Source organism: Centropristis striata, chromosome 5 (genome assembly GCF_030273125.1).
Source record: "Centropristis striata isolate RG_2023a ecotype Rhode Island chromosome 5, C.striata_1.0, whole genome shotgun sequence".
Taxonomy (NCBI): domain Eukaryota; kingdom Metazoa; phylum Chordata; class Actinopteri; order Perciformes; family Serranidae; genus Centropristis; species Centropristis striata.
This window is the reverse complement of record NC_081521.1, coordinates 14,824,847-14,842,654: the sequence shown is the minus strand read 5'-3', so window position 1 is coordinate 14,842,654 and position 17,808 is coordinate 14,824,847. Positions and strand designations below refer to the sequence as shown.

At 39.1% G+C, this 17,808-nt stretch overlaps 1 protein-coding gene across 1 annotated transcript in view; it reads right to left on the bottom strand.

Moving 5' to 3' along the window:
• Positions 1–16,970, bottom strand: part of rtel1 (regulator of telomere elongation helicase 1) — a 44,227-nt gene extending 27,257 nt beyond the window's left edge. Inside the window, exons 1-12 of the mRNA XM_059333962.1 lie at positions 16,670–16,970; positions 15,815–16,013; positions 14,416–14,509; positions 13,438–13,519; positions 12,171–12,231; positions 8,802–8,877; positions 7,627–7,711; positions 5,061–5,126; positions 3,025–3,178; positions 2,877–2,915; positions 2,079–2,154; positions 33–130 (exon numbers count right to left, since the gene is read on the bottom strand). Of these exons, the coding sequence (XP_059189945.1) occupies positions 33–130; positions 2,079–2,154; positions 2,877–2,915; positions 3,025–3,178; positions 5,061–5,126; positions 7,627–7,711; positions 8,802–8,877; positions 12,171–12,231; positions 13,438–13,519; positions 14,416–14,509; positions 15,815–16,013; positions 16,670–16,771 (1,132 nt within the window). The 5' untranslated portion in view covers positions 16,772–16,970. The remainder of the gene's footprint in view (positions 1–32; positions 131–2,078; positions 2,155–2,876; positions 2,916–3,024; positions 3,179–5,060; positions 5,127–7,626; positions 7,712–8,801; positions 8,878–12,170; positions 12,232–13,437; positions 13,520–14,415; positions 14,510–15,814; positions 16,014–16,669) is intronic.
• Positions 16,971–17,808: the final 838 nt, after the last annotated feature.

Sequence of the window (17,808 nt, the reverse complement as noted above, 5' to 3'; positions counted from 1 at the left end):
AGATAAAAGAGAAGAACTGAAGGCGTACTGACGTCCTGCCAGGTATCCAGTGATCTGCTCCAGAGCCTCAAAAACAGCAGTCTTGCTTTCGTAGGTCAGGTGGGCTCGCTCCAACAGCTCATAGATGAAGCTGAGACATACAGAAGTGACAAGATTTGCACCGATTCCTATTACAGTTGGATTTAATTTTATTATCTGAAGCCAATTGTGGTGAGAGGAGTTAACCCCTTTGTAACGGCCGTTGACTTTCTCTAGCCTCTTTCTGGAGGACAGGTGTTTTTTCTTCTCTGTGGCCCTCACTTATCAAGCGAGCGTAGAAACCAGCGCAGATCTGAGTGTATATTTCGTCTTACGACAGGGTTCACGTGGGATTTATCAAACGATCGTATCTCTCCAATCACAGCGTAAGAATGATCGGCTGTTGATAAATGTGGCGGCTCGAAACGAGCATCATTTAAATACCACGCCCTAATATATACCCGATTCAGATGGCTCGCCTTCAGAGTTTACTTTGCTATTATTATGATGGAGATATATTATTCACCTCTTTACATTTACTAAGAATGATGTCCTAGTCAGAGGAGCGTGTGGCAGCGCTGATTGGAAATGTTTCTATTCGGGCAGCACCGCTGGTGAAGGAGACGCTGACACTCCGGTGTCGGAGCTGGATAACAGTAAACAGCAGAAGACAATATTTAATATCCTCGGCTAGTATTCTGTTTAAAGAATTTCACGATCGCAGGGTGTATTTATTTTTGGATTATGTTTTAGTGATAAATTATGTAGTCTAAATATGTTTTGCTTTGTCACCATTAAAAGTCAAAACACCACAGAGTTTTATCAGCTCCAGGCATCAATACTATAGTCTAAGATCAATTCTCCGACTCAGACGTGTGTACTTCACGCTGACTCAAATTTGCGTACACGAGCTGAGAGCAGACTGAGATCTGATCGTACCGTCCGCTCACGTCCATATTGATAAATGCCGAGGCTTGCGTAGAAATTATCTTACGCCCACTTTCTGACGTACGCTCGTTTGATAAATGAGGGCCTGTGTGTTTCAGTTCCAGCCACGCCCCTTTCTGCAAACGTGGTTCACTACTTCACAATACCTGGGAGCTGTTATCAACCTCCAGACCCAGTGATCTTCCATCTCTCTTGCCACTGACCTGCTTGGTTGACTGCATGTAGTTTGTTGTAGCTGCTCTTAACAACTCTGTTAAATAATGGTGATTTTGTGTTACAACTACAGATAGAGTTAACTTGTTTGCTTACAGTGTCTGGAAGCCTGGTACGGGTTCTCTGCCATTTTTGTTCACCATTTTTCTCCTGTTTTTGCTTATTTAGGGAGCTTAGCATTGTCTGTTTTGTTTTGATAGGTTTAGCTGAATCTTATTTTCCAGATAGTGATCGACTCTTGTTTGTTATTTTGGCCTTGGAGACCCTGATGATTTAGCTGCTTCCTTTTTCTGTGTTGCTTAGTTAGTTTATCTCTGTTTATTCATTGGCCTGTAAATAAATATGATAATTGTTAAACATATAGTCCCATCAGCCATTTTTCTGCATAGTTTTGGGTGTACTAAGTATGTTACTTCCTGTGACCCGTAGACATCAATCTAAGGTTCTCACATCTTACTGCCCTGGAGAAATAAGGGCGTGTCCCCCTGCCTCCAGAACCAGAGAACCAGTGCCTCCGACACAATGTGTGAAATCATGTTCCTCCACACACTTAACATCCCACAGATGGAATGAGATTACAGTCATAAAAGTGTTAATCAGATGTCATTTTAAATAGATCTTATTTTTCCGAGTAGCTGGTAATGACCCCGGTGCTTCTGTGAGGCTCTGAACCTAACAGCAATGGTTTCTTCAGTCTGTAGACTATGAGTTATAGGCCGGGACATCTCTACAGCTCCACACTACTACAGTCACAATGGTATCTGACACATATTACACATTGCATCGTGGAAATTTTGAATCAGTTTAAACTCCTAATGACTGTACAGCCCTTTGTAAGGAGATCAGAGAACTGATCCACTGACAGACATCAATCCATCTACTAACACACTTTCACATACATTCCAGGTTTCGTAATGCCTTTTTCACTTGGAACGTCATAGGCATCAATGGCAGATTCCAGGTCCAGCAGGATTTCTGTCAAAGAACAACAGCAGTTTGTAAAATCCCCCCAGAGTGTGACTGGGCCTGTCATGATGACAATTTTTATTATTATGTTATATTTTCCCAGAAATTATTACAATAAACGATAGTATTGTGGAGTACATCCTTTTCCACAGCAATGAATTTTTAAATCTCAAGAATATTAAAGATTGAAATTAAAAACAACCTAGATAAATAAAACAAATAACTAAACTACAATCAAAACAAATGAAATAGACTCTCAGGCTTCGTTAACAGAAACTGCACTGAGATAAATATTATATATTATAAATGATATATAAACAACTGTTTCTGAGATTTTTTTTGTCAATTCCTACTGTCTGTCAAACATTTGCAGTGTTACTTAAATAGCACAAGAAGTCTGTGTTATAATGCATCCACTAGAATAGTGCCGTGGCTCCTTTAAGAGGCAGGACAGTCAGCGCTAACAGGCTAACAGTTTGCTCTGTAGCAGTGCAGTGTGTATGTGCTGCAGCAACATGTGTTCACTTAGCGACCTCCGTTTGTTTACAACAAGTACCGGACATTCTGTGTACAGTTAGCATGCCGGTTTGTTTACAATAAGTGTTGTTGTGCAGCTGCTGAGCTGAACGGTGAAATCCAAAATGTTCCCACACCAGCTACTTCATGAGATTATCAGGGCACATCCTCAAATAAGGCAAATAAATCTGCTTTATAGGTTAAAGAATACTTACGTTTGATTTTAGCAACGGCGGTTATATCCACTTTTAAACCTGGAACATAAAGAATGACCTGTTGAGTTGAAGTACATTCGTATAGAACATTCAAAAATGATTTAAATGTTAAATGCCCCCTATGTTTGAGCCACATAAGCGTTCTGACCAGAGTTGAGGGATTCTACATTGAAGTCTTCAGGGACTGCCTCTTGGCTGGCCTCTCTAGCCTTCTCCGCCAGCAGCCTGTCCACAGCAGTGATGGCTGAGGCTATGTCATAGGGAGTCAGGTCGAACGATGTCGTTTCTTCACACGTCTTCTCCTGGAAACAACACAAATATCGTTCATTATAAACAATTTGCTAGCAAAGACGAGACCACATTCTGACACCTCTCAGTAAAATTAAACACCACATCGTCACATTTTTATGGTTTTCACCAAGCCGCCCCAAAAATGGAAAATTTTCACTGTTTATAAACAGTGAAAAATGAAACAAATCTGAGTCCAAAGGTCTACCCAGGCATTCATTAATGATAATAATAATGTTATAAAAAGTATGAATGCTGTAAACTGTGATTTATTTTCATCCCAAGTGCTTCACATTCAATGGACATAAAATCAACATATCAAAAAAAGCATTTGATCCATCGATATGGAAGTAAAAAAATACAATACACATACAATATTACACGTGAACCCTGTCGTTAGACGAAATATACGCTCAGATCTGCGATCAGTTCTAAGCTCGGTTGATAAATGAGGGCCAAAGTGTGCACAGTTAAGTGCAACACATGGCTTTCTGTGACACTGCCTGAATGTTTGTTCTATTAAAGGATAAATCACTCTGCATCTTCTACGTGTCTTTGTAGTAGGGTTGTCAAAAGTATTGATACTCAAAAAAGTACCGGATACAATACTCATTTTCAAAAGTATCGAATATCTGAAGCTTGTTGGATTATGGTGATGTTTTATATACAGTACAGGCCAAAAGTTTGGACACACACCTTCTCATTCAATGCGTTTTCTTTATTGTCATGACTATTTACATTGTAGATTCTCTCTGAAGGCATCAAAACTATGAATGAACACATATGGAATTATGTACTTAACAAAAAAGTGTGAAATAACTGAAAACATATCTTGTATTTTAGATTCCTCAAAGTAACCACCCTTTGCTTACTAGAATATAAGACATGTTTTCAGTTATTTCACACTTTTTTGTTAAGTACATAATTCCACATGTGTTCATTAATAGTTTTGATGAATCTACAATGTAAATAGTCATGAAAATAAAGGAAACGCATTGAATGAGAAGGTGTGTCCAAACTTTTGGCCTGTACTGTATGAATGCATCTTCAAAATGCCTACAGTCTTTGGACACTGTCTACCATGGAGCACTGAGATTTGTTACTAATTTTAAAACCCTCACGCACCACTGTTCTTTGTATGCTCGTGTTAGATGGTTTGCCCTGTCCACCCGCAGACGCCATCATTGGCATATCCTTATTTATAAAACCATCCTCGGTGTTCTTCCTACATACCTGCAGAAGTATGTAATTCAGAAAAGCACAGGAAAGTATCAGCTCCGCTCTGAGGGCTCTGAGGACTTGTTTTTACTGACTGTGCCTAGAGTCCGTACTGAACTGGGGAAAAGGGCATTTAGTTATGCTGCTCCTTTTTCATGGAACCAGCTGCAAAATGCGCTAAAACTTAAGGAGCTGGTTTCTCTAAACATGTTTAAGTCCTTACTTCATGATGTTGAAGCTGGCTCTTCTGTCTGTACATGCTTTGTTTGATGATGTTCTGACTGTGACTCTATTTTTATGTTCTCTGTTGTTTTTAAATGATTGTCTGTAACTAACTGTGCTGCTGACTGTCTTGGCCAGGACTCTTTTGTAAAAGAGATTTTTAATCTCAATAAGACTTTCCTGGTTAAATAAAGGTTAAGTAAAAAAATGTTTTAAAAAGTTATCATAGTTGCAGTTTCTTTTTGCACAAATGTTTTTTTAATATAAGTATTTTACCTGTGGTTCTGTTCATTTTTACATGTTGCATTTTTCTTGATAATAAAAATATTTCTGTTAATCTTTGTTTTTATCCTTGAGGTATCGAAAATGGTATCGAGTATTGGTATTGAGTCGAAACTTTTAGTATCGTGACAACCCTACTTTGTAGTCCAGAGTTATTGAGAGAGAGGGACTCACCACATTGTGAGCTTCATCAAAGATGACCACTGCTCCGTTCAGCTCGATGTTGTGTGCTCTGCGGCTCTGTGGAACAAAATACAAGCAGTCATTAAACAACCAGGCACTAAGTTATTCCTAAAGGATCAATTGTTCATGGTACTTCCTAAAAAGGAAATCATTGGGTTCAAAGCTTTGCCTTTCCCAATATAATACATTAGGAGAGAGGAGCTTATTATGATTTGAGAAAATGACATGGCAGTAGAGAGAGATGGTAATCTTCAGATATCCCAGAGCAAATTAAAAAAAGGAAAACGTGGTTGTATAATGTAGGAGCTCACATAGCCAAATAATTCACAAATGTATATTAGTCTGAAATCTCTCAGTTCAGTTTTCATTTCTACAGAGTGTTATTAACAGTGAATGAACCTACAACCACTCAGAGCAACAAAACATGAGCCCCAGCCGGTTGGGTTCAAAGCAGGTACACTAGCAGGTCGGGCGGTGCTCGGTCTGGTTTTACAGCAGGACAAACACTTTCTCAAATGACAGGTAAACAGTCAAGGTGTTTCTGAAAACATCTGAGGAGAAAAATAGGCACAGTAAGGTAGTACATAGACTACATTATTCTCCCTCAAGACTACAGAAAATATTTCGGGATGTGTCACCCCAATGTATTAGGTGTCAAAGTGAAGAAGGAACACTATCCCACTAATTTTTTTCGTGTCATAAGCTACAACCATTCTGGTAATCCTTGTTTGAGTTCTTCACTAAGGCCCTTAATCATCCATGTAACCCAGACCCGTTCACCGTGTTGTTTGGAGTGGCTAATCCAGATAGTGTAAAAAGTAGTTATGAAGCTAAGGCTATCTCCCTTTCAACATTGTTAGCCAGAAAGTTAATTCTACAATCTTGGAAATCTGAAAGGGCTCCTACATTTGAAATGTGGTTGAGAGAGCTGGGAAATGTATTACACTTGGAGAAAATCAGGTACATAATATCTACTAAAGAGGATGTCTTTTTTAAAATATGGCAACCTTTTCTTGATTAAATGTCTAAAAACTGAATTAGTGTTATTCTGTTGCTGTGCCATTTATGTCATACCCTTGTTTTGTCTGTGAGCCTGCTGACTGGCTGATCGGGTCACAGAGGTTCCTAGTCGAGTTACTGCTGTCTAATTTTACAACTGAAGGTGATACAGATGGAGTTTAATTATAACTTTTAGTTACTTTAAAGTTACTGGCCCTCATTTATTAAACGGGCGTAAAAACGTCCAACAGCTGCACCACAACAAGCTGGTTTTGTTTGGCAGCATAAAAAGTGAAAAAGAAGGAAATCAGTGGTGCTGTCAGCAGAGTAGCAGCGGATCATTAAACTACCGGCGAGTTTGGAATATTTCATTTATACATCATGATATATAAAGCCTAATAGCCTATATAATGTCTAAATATTGTTATTATTATGGTGTAGAGATATTATTCACTCCTTTACATTTAGTAATAATTTTGTCCTAGTTAGAGGAGTGTGTGGCAGCGCTGATTGGAAATGTTTCTATTGGGTCAGCACCGCTGGTGGAGGAGACGCTGACGCTCCGGTGTCGGGGCTAGATAACAGTAAACAGCAGAAGACAACAACATTTAATATCCTCGGCTGGTATTCTGTTTGAAGAATTTCACGGTCACAGGGTGTATTTATTCTAAATGATGTTTAATGGTAAATTATGTAGTCTTAACATGTTTTGCTTTGTCACTCTAAAAAAAAAAAAAACACCACAGAGTTTTATCAGCTCCAGGCATCGATACAATAGTCTAAGATCAATTCTCCGACTCAGACGTGTGGACTTCACGCTGACTCAAATTTGCGTACACGAGCTGAGAGCAGACGTGAGATCTGATCGTACCCTCCGTTCACGTCCAAACTGATAAATGCCGAGGCTTGTAGAAATGATCGTACGGCCACTTTACGCTCACTTTCTGACGTACGCTCGTTTGATAAATGAGCCACTGCGAGGACTTTTTCACTGGTTATGAAACAGTTTCTATTTAATATTGATACCGCTATATGATCTACACGAGCAAACGAGTGAGAAGATGAGCTGTTTCTATATTTATTCTTAATGCTACCGGGTCTAATTCCAGCTAAACAATGCACATGGTCCAGGACGACCTGGTCAGAGAGTCATAGAGCGGATCAGACTGTTACACAGTGCTGAAGTGAAATACCAAATTATTCTACAGGAGGGAAAAAAGTCAAAGTATATTGCAGTAACTTTAAAGTACCAAAGCAACACTGGAACAAATTGCTGTTTGATTAGTCATAATTTTTGGATGACATTGGATGACTACTATTTCAGTTGCACAATTTTATTGGAGTGAATAAAAATGTAAAGTTAATTTATATCTGATCCAAGATGAAAGATGGCAAGTGTAATCTGAAGATGTATTATTGGAGGGGTTTGATTTATGTATACCAGATGTATGCAAAATGTTTGTTAAAATGTTCAATAAAAATAAAGTTAAAAAAAAATAATAAAGTACCAAAGCAGGAAATATGCTGACAACAGTGTGATACATGTGACTGGGCTGACCTTTGGATCCAGCAGGTAGTTGTACGGAGTAAAAACAACATCTGCTTGCTGCTTCAAGTGACGGGAGAGGTAGTACGGACAGACCCTGGAGAGGAATGATTGACTTCAGATTAAAGTGTACATACTGCATGCAAAAACTAGGATTCATTTTACTCTCCATGGTATAAAACCTTAATGACAAAACTGCAGCGCAACGACATAAACACAAAATATTGCTTCTAGAGCACTGACGGCAATATTCACAACAGCGAAGTTACAAACTCACATCAAAACAATCCAGAATGAGAAATAACAATACTGATAAATTTATTAAATAACTGAAACCAAGTTTCTGCTAGTTGTCACCACATTAAGGCATTCACAGGCTTTATAATGGATGACTGAGGGACTGTTATGGTGATCAGGTGGAGCCCAGCTAGGTCACTGTGGCTGCTAGCTGATGTAGCATGTTGCATTAACCCATTTACCCCGGGAAAGCATTACCACATTTCTACCATGATATAAGAAATCATGACTGTTTATGTCTTATATTACTTTATGCGTCGTTGAGTACCCTGAAAAGTGCAATATATAAAATGTATTATTATTTTTTATTATTATTATTATGATAATTATTATTTTTTTATTACAGTAGGGTAATGAGAACTATGTCTATTTCTTCCAATGGTCATATCATGTTTGCATCTTGCTAATGGGTATGTATTAGTATTATGCATAGGATTTTTTATTCAGTCAAATGTAACATTTGCTGAGTTTGTTGATTTTTAAAAAAACTTTATTGAAGGTTTGGACAAATAAAGTCAACTTCTCATGAAAGCCACGGGTATAAACTCTCAAATACTTTTTGAATTTCATTTCTATCTGCTACAGAGGCTGAAAATCTTCTGTTGAATTTCCAGAAAAATTGGGGTTCTTTCAAAATCGCCCATAGGTTTTCCAGGCATGTTTTTCCAGGCGTTTTAGGCCTTAATGGGTTAGAGAAGGTATTTATGGAGGCCAGACTAGGTTTTACAAGATTGCAATTGCCAAAAAAAAAAAATTGTGATACTTTTACTATTTTCAATTCATAGTCAGCAGGAAAATAAATATTACAAAAGTTAGTTTCAGCTTTAAACTCCACACACCCAACCCTTCAGCAAACAACTTTATTCTGAGAACATGAATATAGAAATCACCTCTGCTTGTTGCCATATTTGACCAAGTCCTCCACGTCAAGGATGGAGTTGACCAGCTCTCTGTCTGTGCTCTTCTCTAATAAAGACAAGAGGAAAATCAGAAAGGTGGATAAAAGAAGGTTTAACAAACAAATAATATACCACACCAATGTTATGAATACCCTGATCCCCAGCTGTATTCTTCCATTAATGATCCCTGATGTTACATTATTACATATACCGTATTTTCCGCACTATAAGGCGCATCGGATTATAAGGCGCACCTTCAATGAATGGCCTATTTTTAAACGTTTCATATATAGGGCGCACCGCATTATAAGGCGCATAGAATAGAAGCTACTGTAGTGGCTGGGGTTGCGTTATGCATCCACTAGATTGAGCTGCGCTAAAGGGAACGTCAACAAAACAGTCAGTTAAGTCAGTTAGTCAAACTTTATTAATAGAATTCAAACCAGTTCTGACAACTCCGTTCACTCCCAAAACAAGTTAGTGCATTCACAATACGGTACCGTACGTACCAGTAGCTCTTATTTGCGCCGCCCTCGTTGAAAACAATATATTTCCAAATCCATTTGGCACAGTTCAAAGCCACATGAACAGCGCTCCAGAGCAAAGGCCGCGCCTCCTTGTTCTTTTGCGGCAGGATCCATAAACACGCCTCTGGCACACATGAACTATTGTCGCGACACAGTTTATCTTTTACCAACAGCAAGGTATAACAGGTAGTGCAACTTTTTATCACGTACTTAGTGCATTCACAAACGTGGAGGGGAACTTCTCCCTGATTTAGTAAACACGTAAAACAAAGTCTGATACCGCTACGGTAAATCAAACTCTCGAAATAGTGCAAAGCAATAACAATATAACAATAACTCAACGTTGTTCAAACGTTAATGTCCATATTCACAATAACTTGCAGCCTTGTTCAGTTGTAAACATGTAAAAGAAACACGTAAAACTCACTTTTTCAGTTCATTCCCCATCCAAGAAACCCTCGAATTCTTCTTCTTCAGTGTCCGAATTGAACAGTCGGGCGAGTACGGCATTTAACGTGCCCGGCTCCGTCTCCTCAAAGTGAGGAGTGACTCCTCTGAGTCAGTGTCGCTGCTGTTGTCTGGCAGTTCAGTGACAATTCCTGCCTTCTTGAAAGCTCGGACCACAGTTGAGACTGATATATCAGCCCAGGCATCCACGATCCATTGGCAGATAGTGGCGTATGTCGCCCGGCGCTGTCTCCCCGTCTTGGTGAACGTGTGGTCGCCTTCTGACATCCACTGCTCCCACGCAGTTCGCAGTCTAGCTTTGAACGCCCTGTTGACGCCAATATCTAGCGGCTGGAGTTCTTTAGTCAATCCACCCGGAATGACGGCCAGCACCGAATTAGTGTGCATCACTTGTTTTTTTACACCATCGGTGATGTGGGCGCGCATGGAGTCGTAGACCAATAGGGACGGAGCTGTGTGAAAAAAGCCACCCGGTCTCTTGACGTAAATTTCTCTCAGCCACTCACTCATCTTTTCTTCATCCATCCATCCCTTCGGGTTAGCTTTGATGACGACGCCTGCTGGAAAGTTTTCTTTTGGCAAGGTCTTCCTCTTGAAAATAACCATGGGTGGAAGTTTCTGGCCATTAGCCTGGCAGGCGAGAACCACAGTGAAGGATGACTTCTCGTTCCCTGTGGTGCGTACATTCACCGTACTGGTTCCCGTTTTCTCCACAGTGCGGTTCACAGGAATATCAAAGGTGAGTGGAACCTCGTCCATGTTGATGATGTGCTCTGGCCGGATCTTTTTTTCAGTTATCTTGTTTTTGCAGTATGCGCTGAAAGTGGCCAGCTTTTCTTGGTAATCTTTTGGCAGTTGCTGCGAGACAGTAGTTCGTGTGCGGATGGAGAGATTACGTCTTTTCATAAAACGAAAGCACCAAGAAGGACCGCCTCTAAATTCATTGATGCTCATGTTGCGTGCTAGCGCTGTTGCCTTCATTCGAATAGTGACTGTAGAGAAGCTTCTACTTGCTGCTCTCTGTTCAACAACCCACTGTTCGAGTATGTCCTCTAACTGTGGCCATCTCGCCTTGTTCCCCCGGAAACTCTGTTTAGTCTTCTTTACTTGGCGCAGGTCATCTTGTTGCTGCCTCCACTTCCGTACCATTGACTCATTAATGTTGAATTCTCTCGCTGCTGCTCGATTCCCATGTTCTATTGCGTGACTGATAGCCTTGAGTTTGAACTCTGCGTCGTAAGCATGTCTCTTGAAAGGTGCCATTTTGGGGTCTTTATACACACACAAGTGGTGTGGGACTGGAATTCCCCTTTACCTTTTTTACCGCGGTTACTTCGGCGACGCCCCCTGACTACAGTAGCCCTAATCAACCAATATTGATCCATATATAAGGCGGATCGGATTATAAGGCGCACTGTCGGTTTTTGAAAAAATTAAAGGCTTTTAGGTGCGCCTTATAGTGCGGAAAATACGGTAAACATGATTTTCTACATTACATTGTTGTTGTCTGGTGTAGGGCTGGGCGATATATTGATATATATTTATAAATGTAATATGGAATTAGACCATATCGCAAATATCGATATAGTTCAAATTTCTTTTCTTTCCCTTACTAGGGATTTCATATTTAATTATGTTGTAATGTTCGTTATTCTTTTATCATATAAATGTATTTATTTCAGAAAAAGATTGGCCTATTTTATTTCATAAGCTATTATTATTTGATAAGATTTGTTTTTTTTAAATGTGCACTTTATGGAGCTTTGATTTTAAAAAATTAAAAAAAAGGTACTCCTGTTGTTATACAGTATTTATGGTCCCTTAAATGAACAGTTTCAATAAAACTACTTGTGACATGTCATATTTGGCTTTGACTGAACATTTGCTCTCACTTTGCGATAAAAATATCGGGATACATATTGTATATCGATATCCAGCCTAAATATATGGGGATATGACTTTCTACCCCTTGAGGTCAGACAGGCTACATCACTAGCCTCTTTTAAATCCCTACTGAAAACTTTCTTTTATCGCAAAGCCTTTTTAACTACTTAATCTCTTGGTTGTTGTTTTCTCCCCCAGCTCGTGCCACTTTCTAAGTTTTGACATTGTGATTCCAACTTGTCTGCATTGCACTTTACTTTGTTGTTTTATTGTAATTTTTCTGTCTTCCACTATGTTTTTATTTCTTGCCTGTAAAGCAATTTGTAACTTTGTTAAGAAAAGTGCTATATAAATAAAGTTTATTATTATTATTATTTTGGTCCATGTCACCCAGCCCTAGTCTGTGGTAGTCCATCCTGTTCTAACACTGTAGTCACTTTGTGTTGCCTTCCTGATATCTACTGTTACAACAGTACACTACCTTCAACATTATTGTAGTAGCAACACGACCTGGTGGAAACCTTTGATCTGCACATATGGACCTGCAAGACACCAAGGAATACATTGAAATGTGTTCAAATGAGTGCAGGACAGTCGGTGTCGGCAAAAAGGCCTTTCTGTGTGGAGTTTGCATGTTCTCCCCGTGTCCCCCGAGGTTTCCCTTACAGGGACCTCTCACAAAAACATGCAATCATCCTGCGTGATAAAGGTATTTGGGTGATAAATAAATGGGTTACAAAATCGTGGGATAAAAATTTATAAAAAAAAATTAAAAAATGAGTTCAGGACAAACTTCAACTTGTTGTGTTCTTTGAAGAGAAGCAGCAACACTACTTACCCAGCACTCATCCATACACAGCCAGCCGTTATTATTTAACCCTTCCAACCCCAAACAGTTTTAGCTTGTTTTTTTGTTGTTGCTTTGTTTCTGTCACATTTTACTCACTGTACTTGTTTTGCACTGCAGTATATATTCAATTCAATATAATCAATTCAACTTTATTTATAGAGCGCATTTCATGCACAAGGCAGACTCAATGTGCTTCACAATGGATATACATAAGTACACTTTAAGAAACAAAACAAGACAACAGAAAACAAACAAAAACAAACAAAATTAGAAAAAATCAAGTACAAATTAATTGATGAGTGCAGGTAGACAAGATATGCCATATTCACCACATACACATTTACTTACTCACACATGTGCACCCACTCCCACAACCACACATGCACACACGCACGCACACAGTTCAACCGAATGCTGTTGAAAAAAGATAGGTTTTTAATTTTTTTTTTTATAATATAAGTCCTGTACCTCTATGGAAACAGCACAATTGTGTCTAGAGTCTGGAGAACTCAAGCATGTCTGTGTGCAGTACATACTGTATATGGGATTCATCAGTGGGAAATGAAAATCAGATGATAATTTATTTTTCTACAGTTCCTTGTTATGAGAAATTAATACAATGTAGACATCTTAGAAGACATGCCTTTTAAAGCCTCCAGCAGGTTCTGGGGTTCAGAGTTAAGGAGGTTCTGTCTCTTTTTGCTAGAGCCCAAATTCCCAAAATAATATCATTGTTCGCCGCTTCAAATGTCACCATCATTTGAGTTTAAAAACATGGACAATGGAGGATCTGGAGTCACGTCTACGACTGCTGAGCCGACATGAAACATACATGAACAACAGACATGAATATGAGGCCATCTGACAGCATGAACAGACCAAGCTGTAGTTTTCTGACCTTGACATGGTTGCTCTCCTGACGCATCACTTCAGGGTTGATACACAGCTGCTCTCTGGATCCCAGCACACACACCTTTGGGCTGAATCAGCAGAGAGACACTAGGGTTACACTGAGACATGCTTTTAAAAGCGGAGATGATCTAAAACTCAGCTCATCTGTGTTGTACATCAGTATGTCAGTCTCAAGAGTAGGGCTGGGCGATATGGACCAAAAGTCATATCCCAATATATTTAGTCTGAATATTGATATACGATATATATCCCGATATTTTTATCTCAAAGTGAGAGCAAATGTTCAGTCAAAGTCAAAGCCAAATATGACATGTCACAAGTAGTTTTATTGAAACGTTTTATTTAAGTGAACATAAATACTGTATAACAACAGGAGTACCTTGTTTTATTTTTTATTATTTTTAGCTCCATAAAGTGCACATTCAAATAAAAATATTTTAAATAAAAATAGCCTATGAAATAAAATAGGCCAATCTTTTTCTGAAATAAATATATTTATATGAGAAAAGAATACAAATATTAAAAAAGAACTAAATATGACAAACCCTAGTAAGGGCAGCATTTATACATAAAGAAAGAAAGAAAAAAAAACTAAATATATTGATATATGTGATATGGTCTAATTCCATATCACATTTAAAAATATATCGATATATTTCTTATATCGATATATCGCCCAGCCCTACTCAAGAGGCAGATTTGTGATTTGTGAATAAAATTAACTTAAAAACTGACATGGCCATTTTCAAAGAGGTCCCTTGATCTCTGACCTCAAGATATCTGAATGAAACGAACGATTCTCCCCTTTACAGACATGCCCCCTTTATAATAATACCATGCAGTACAAATGCATTATATCCGCCTATTATATTTGAATATTTCTGCATAATGGGGTCCGTAAACAGTCTGTGCCATGCATACTCAAAATATAATTCTCACATGTACTAGATATGACATGGTTTACCTGTATGAAGTGTTCTTTAACTCACTGACAACCTGTGCCAGCTGAGAGTGGGTCCTGGATGCATATATGATCTTGGGAACATCAGTGTAGAAGGCTGAGAGACAATAACAACCCAACGTTATATTCCATAGAGTAACATGAGAACCAAACGGATGTAGCAGTCAGATCAGTAAGGTCTGTGAGAAGTATATTGACATTAACAGAATGAATCACCCATTACATCAATTTCTATTATGATGACATCATTCCATCCAGGGTAATTTGTTGCTTCCCTAACAACAAACAAACAAGCAGCCTGAAGGCCATGTTAATGAGAAAAAAGGCTTTCAGGGAGGGAGGCAGGAATTAAATCAAATAACTTCAAAATGAACTGTCTGTCTGTCTGTCCGTCCGTCCATCCAAATGGTAAATGGACTGCACTTATATAGCGCTTTTATCCAAAGCGCTTTACACTACAGACTGCGCTCATTCACCCGTTCACACACACACATTCATACTGGTGGCAGAGGCTACCCTAAACGGTGCCACCTGCCACCATTGGGAATTCATTCACACACCGATGAACGCAGCATCGGGAGCAATTTGGGGTTCATTGTAGGCTGCCATGGTCAGGGATCAAGCCACCGACAGGAGGTAACCGCTCTACCAACTGAGCCACAGCCGCCCCTATCCATCTATCCATCAGTCTATCTATCCATCCATCTATCCATCAGTCTATCTATCTATCTATCCATCAGTCTATCCATCCATCTATCTATCTATCTATCTATCTATCTATCTATCTATCTATCTATCCATCCATCCATCCATCCATCCATCCATCCATCCATCCATCCATCTAGTTAAAGCACCCTGCAGTGACATGGGATGATGCAACATTGCAGGCTTCATTTATCTACTTTCAGTATTTTTGCCATGTAGAAAATCAAAGTTCATCATGTCTTCAGTTTAACCTGGCAGGACAGATGGTTTAAAGCTGTGGTGAGGACATGTTGTCTCCCTCCCTCTGGCAGTGGTTACAGTTCACTTTAAGGATCCTGATCCTGGTCCTACTGTGCTAATATATTAAAGGATACCCAGCCCTGGACTGAGCTCATTCAGACATTATGCTACAGAGTTAAAGTCTGAGAGGCTCTGCGAGGCATTATACAGTTAGGTGTTCAGAGAGTAATGACATTAAAAATATCTGTTTCATTTTTAAGTATATGCTGCAGAGCTGCTGTGCTAGCTTGTACTAGTGTCCATACCCTGTCATTGTACTTACAGTTGCTTACACTGGTTGTGATCCCTAAACTACTTCCGGTGTTTATTACACGTGTTAATCACATCGTGGCTCCTGAAGAAGACAACCAGTGAAGCCTTTAACCGGCCCTGACTGGCTGCTGATAAATTAACATACTTGGTGTGTCTCCGTCTGTAGCAGCTGTCCCCCAGGAGGACAGGGGTGTTTTGGAGAACATCTCCTCCCCTTGAAGCCTCTCCGATATCTTGCGGGCAGAGATGGTGTCCTTGAAGTTCTCTCTCCAGGCCAAGGTGGCACACAGCAGGCACAGGGTTTTACCAGTACCTGTGGGACTCTCCAGGACCCCATTGGCCTTCTACAACACACACACACACACACACACACACACACACACACACACACACACACAGACACAGGTTTCATGTTGGGAGAGAGCAAAACTCTGTGATGCTTCTAGATCATCAGCAGATATTAACTCCTGTCATAACAAGAATGTGCATTTCACTTTTGTAAATGAGCCAACATATACTCATCTGAATACATTACAATATGATGGAAAAGTCCATTTCCAGTAGTTCAAGTCAAGTATTGAGTGCATATAGATGGACTTAGGATATAGACTTTTTAAAATTGGTCATTTGTAATATTACATTTTTGAGACACTGAATTTTAGGTCTTCATTGAATGTAAGCTATAATCGTTATAATTAGAAGAAATTAAATAAATCAAGACATGAAATGTTTCATTATGTGTGTAATGAATCTATATAATGTGTTATTTCCACTTTTTGAATTGAAATACTGACATAAATACACTTTTATATGATATTCTAATGTATTGAGATGCACCTGTATATGGTGTGATTTAGTTACCTTGTATCAACATGAAAGCTATGGTAAGCTAAGGTACTTTTACCACCAGATGTCACTGTATTGCAGCGTCATTTCTTTGGTTATTGTGCCACTCTCAGTGACACAGCGATGCACCGACATCTGGGTCATAACACATTACCTTCTGAAGACACTCGATCACTTTGCTCATGTAGTCCTTCTGACAGTCATAGGGAGGGAAAGGGAAGCTGACTGTCACTCCGTTCAGACTCAGTGAAGGCATGGTGTCCTCTCAGCAGATTCAACTCATGTAGAGCTACAAATGTCGCACTGTGAAACCTCCCGGTAGCTCCAGGTTGACTGAGTGAACCGTGTTAAAGTGACCAGTTAATCCTGAGTCCTGTAGCCGCAATATAAGCTACTTTCTGCAGTAACATGCCTGAACTTGCCGCCAACTCTCCGCTTCCAGTCCACTGCTCATGCGCACTGCAACCACCTACTCACCTCCGCTGCGTTCAAGGACCCACACGAAAAATGGACTTATGAAAGAGTTGACACCATGGTTGAATTTAGTTTTGTAATCAAATACTTACTAATGCTGGGCTTACACCAAACGATTTTCCCAGTCCCAGACTAAAAACTGAAAGTCTTTAGTAAATCTAGGAGTTTTACTGGAGTCACAGCGCGCTCCCGTCATCCCGATCGTTAAGTGTAAGGTAGTAATCTGCGCTGTTTCATATCAGTCTTTTCCTAGTCTTTGGTTTGCGATCATATCAAACGTGTTTGATATTTTCGCAAGTCGCAGTGATGGAACATAATCAACAACCAATAGATGAGCAGACCGGCCAGTAAAACCACTTCGACAGGAAAAAGTTACATCACAATAATGTTAGTAAGCTCAAGCCTAAATACAAATATAGAGATGTAATATATTTACGGCCACAAGCGGGATTTTGGGGGCGCTGTTTCATAGTAAAGAGAATAGTAAGCAGACCCAGTTAAAATGTATAAATAAATGTATACATAAATAAGTAATAAATAATTGATGATTAATGTGTGATCAACTAAATGAAAGTTGATAGAGCTGATAAGTATAATTATTCTTATTAAACAAATAAATTAAATATAATTAAATACGACATAAATGTACATCATGAATTATTTTCTAAATTTTCCTTTCCTTTATTCTTCCTTATCTATTCTTCTTGTCTATTTTTACTGTAAAATAGTCAGCTTTTCATGTCAGAAAAACAGAAACCCTTTTTGAGCTTTGTGAGGGGCATTTTGTGGCGTCTTCTTTTCTTTTTCTTTTTCCAACAC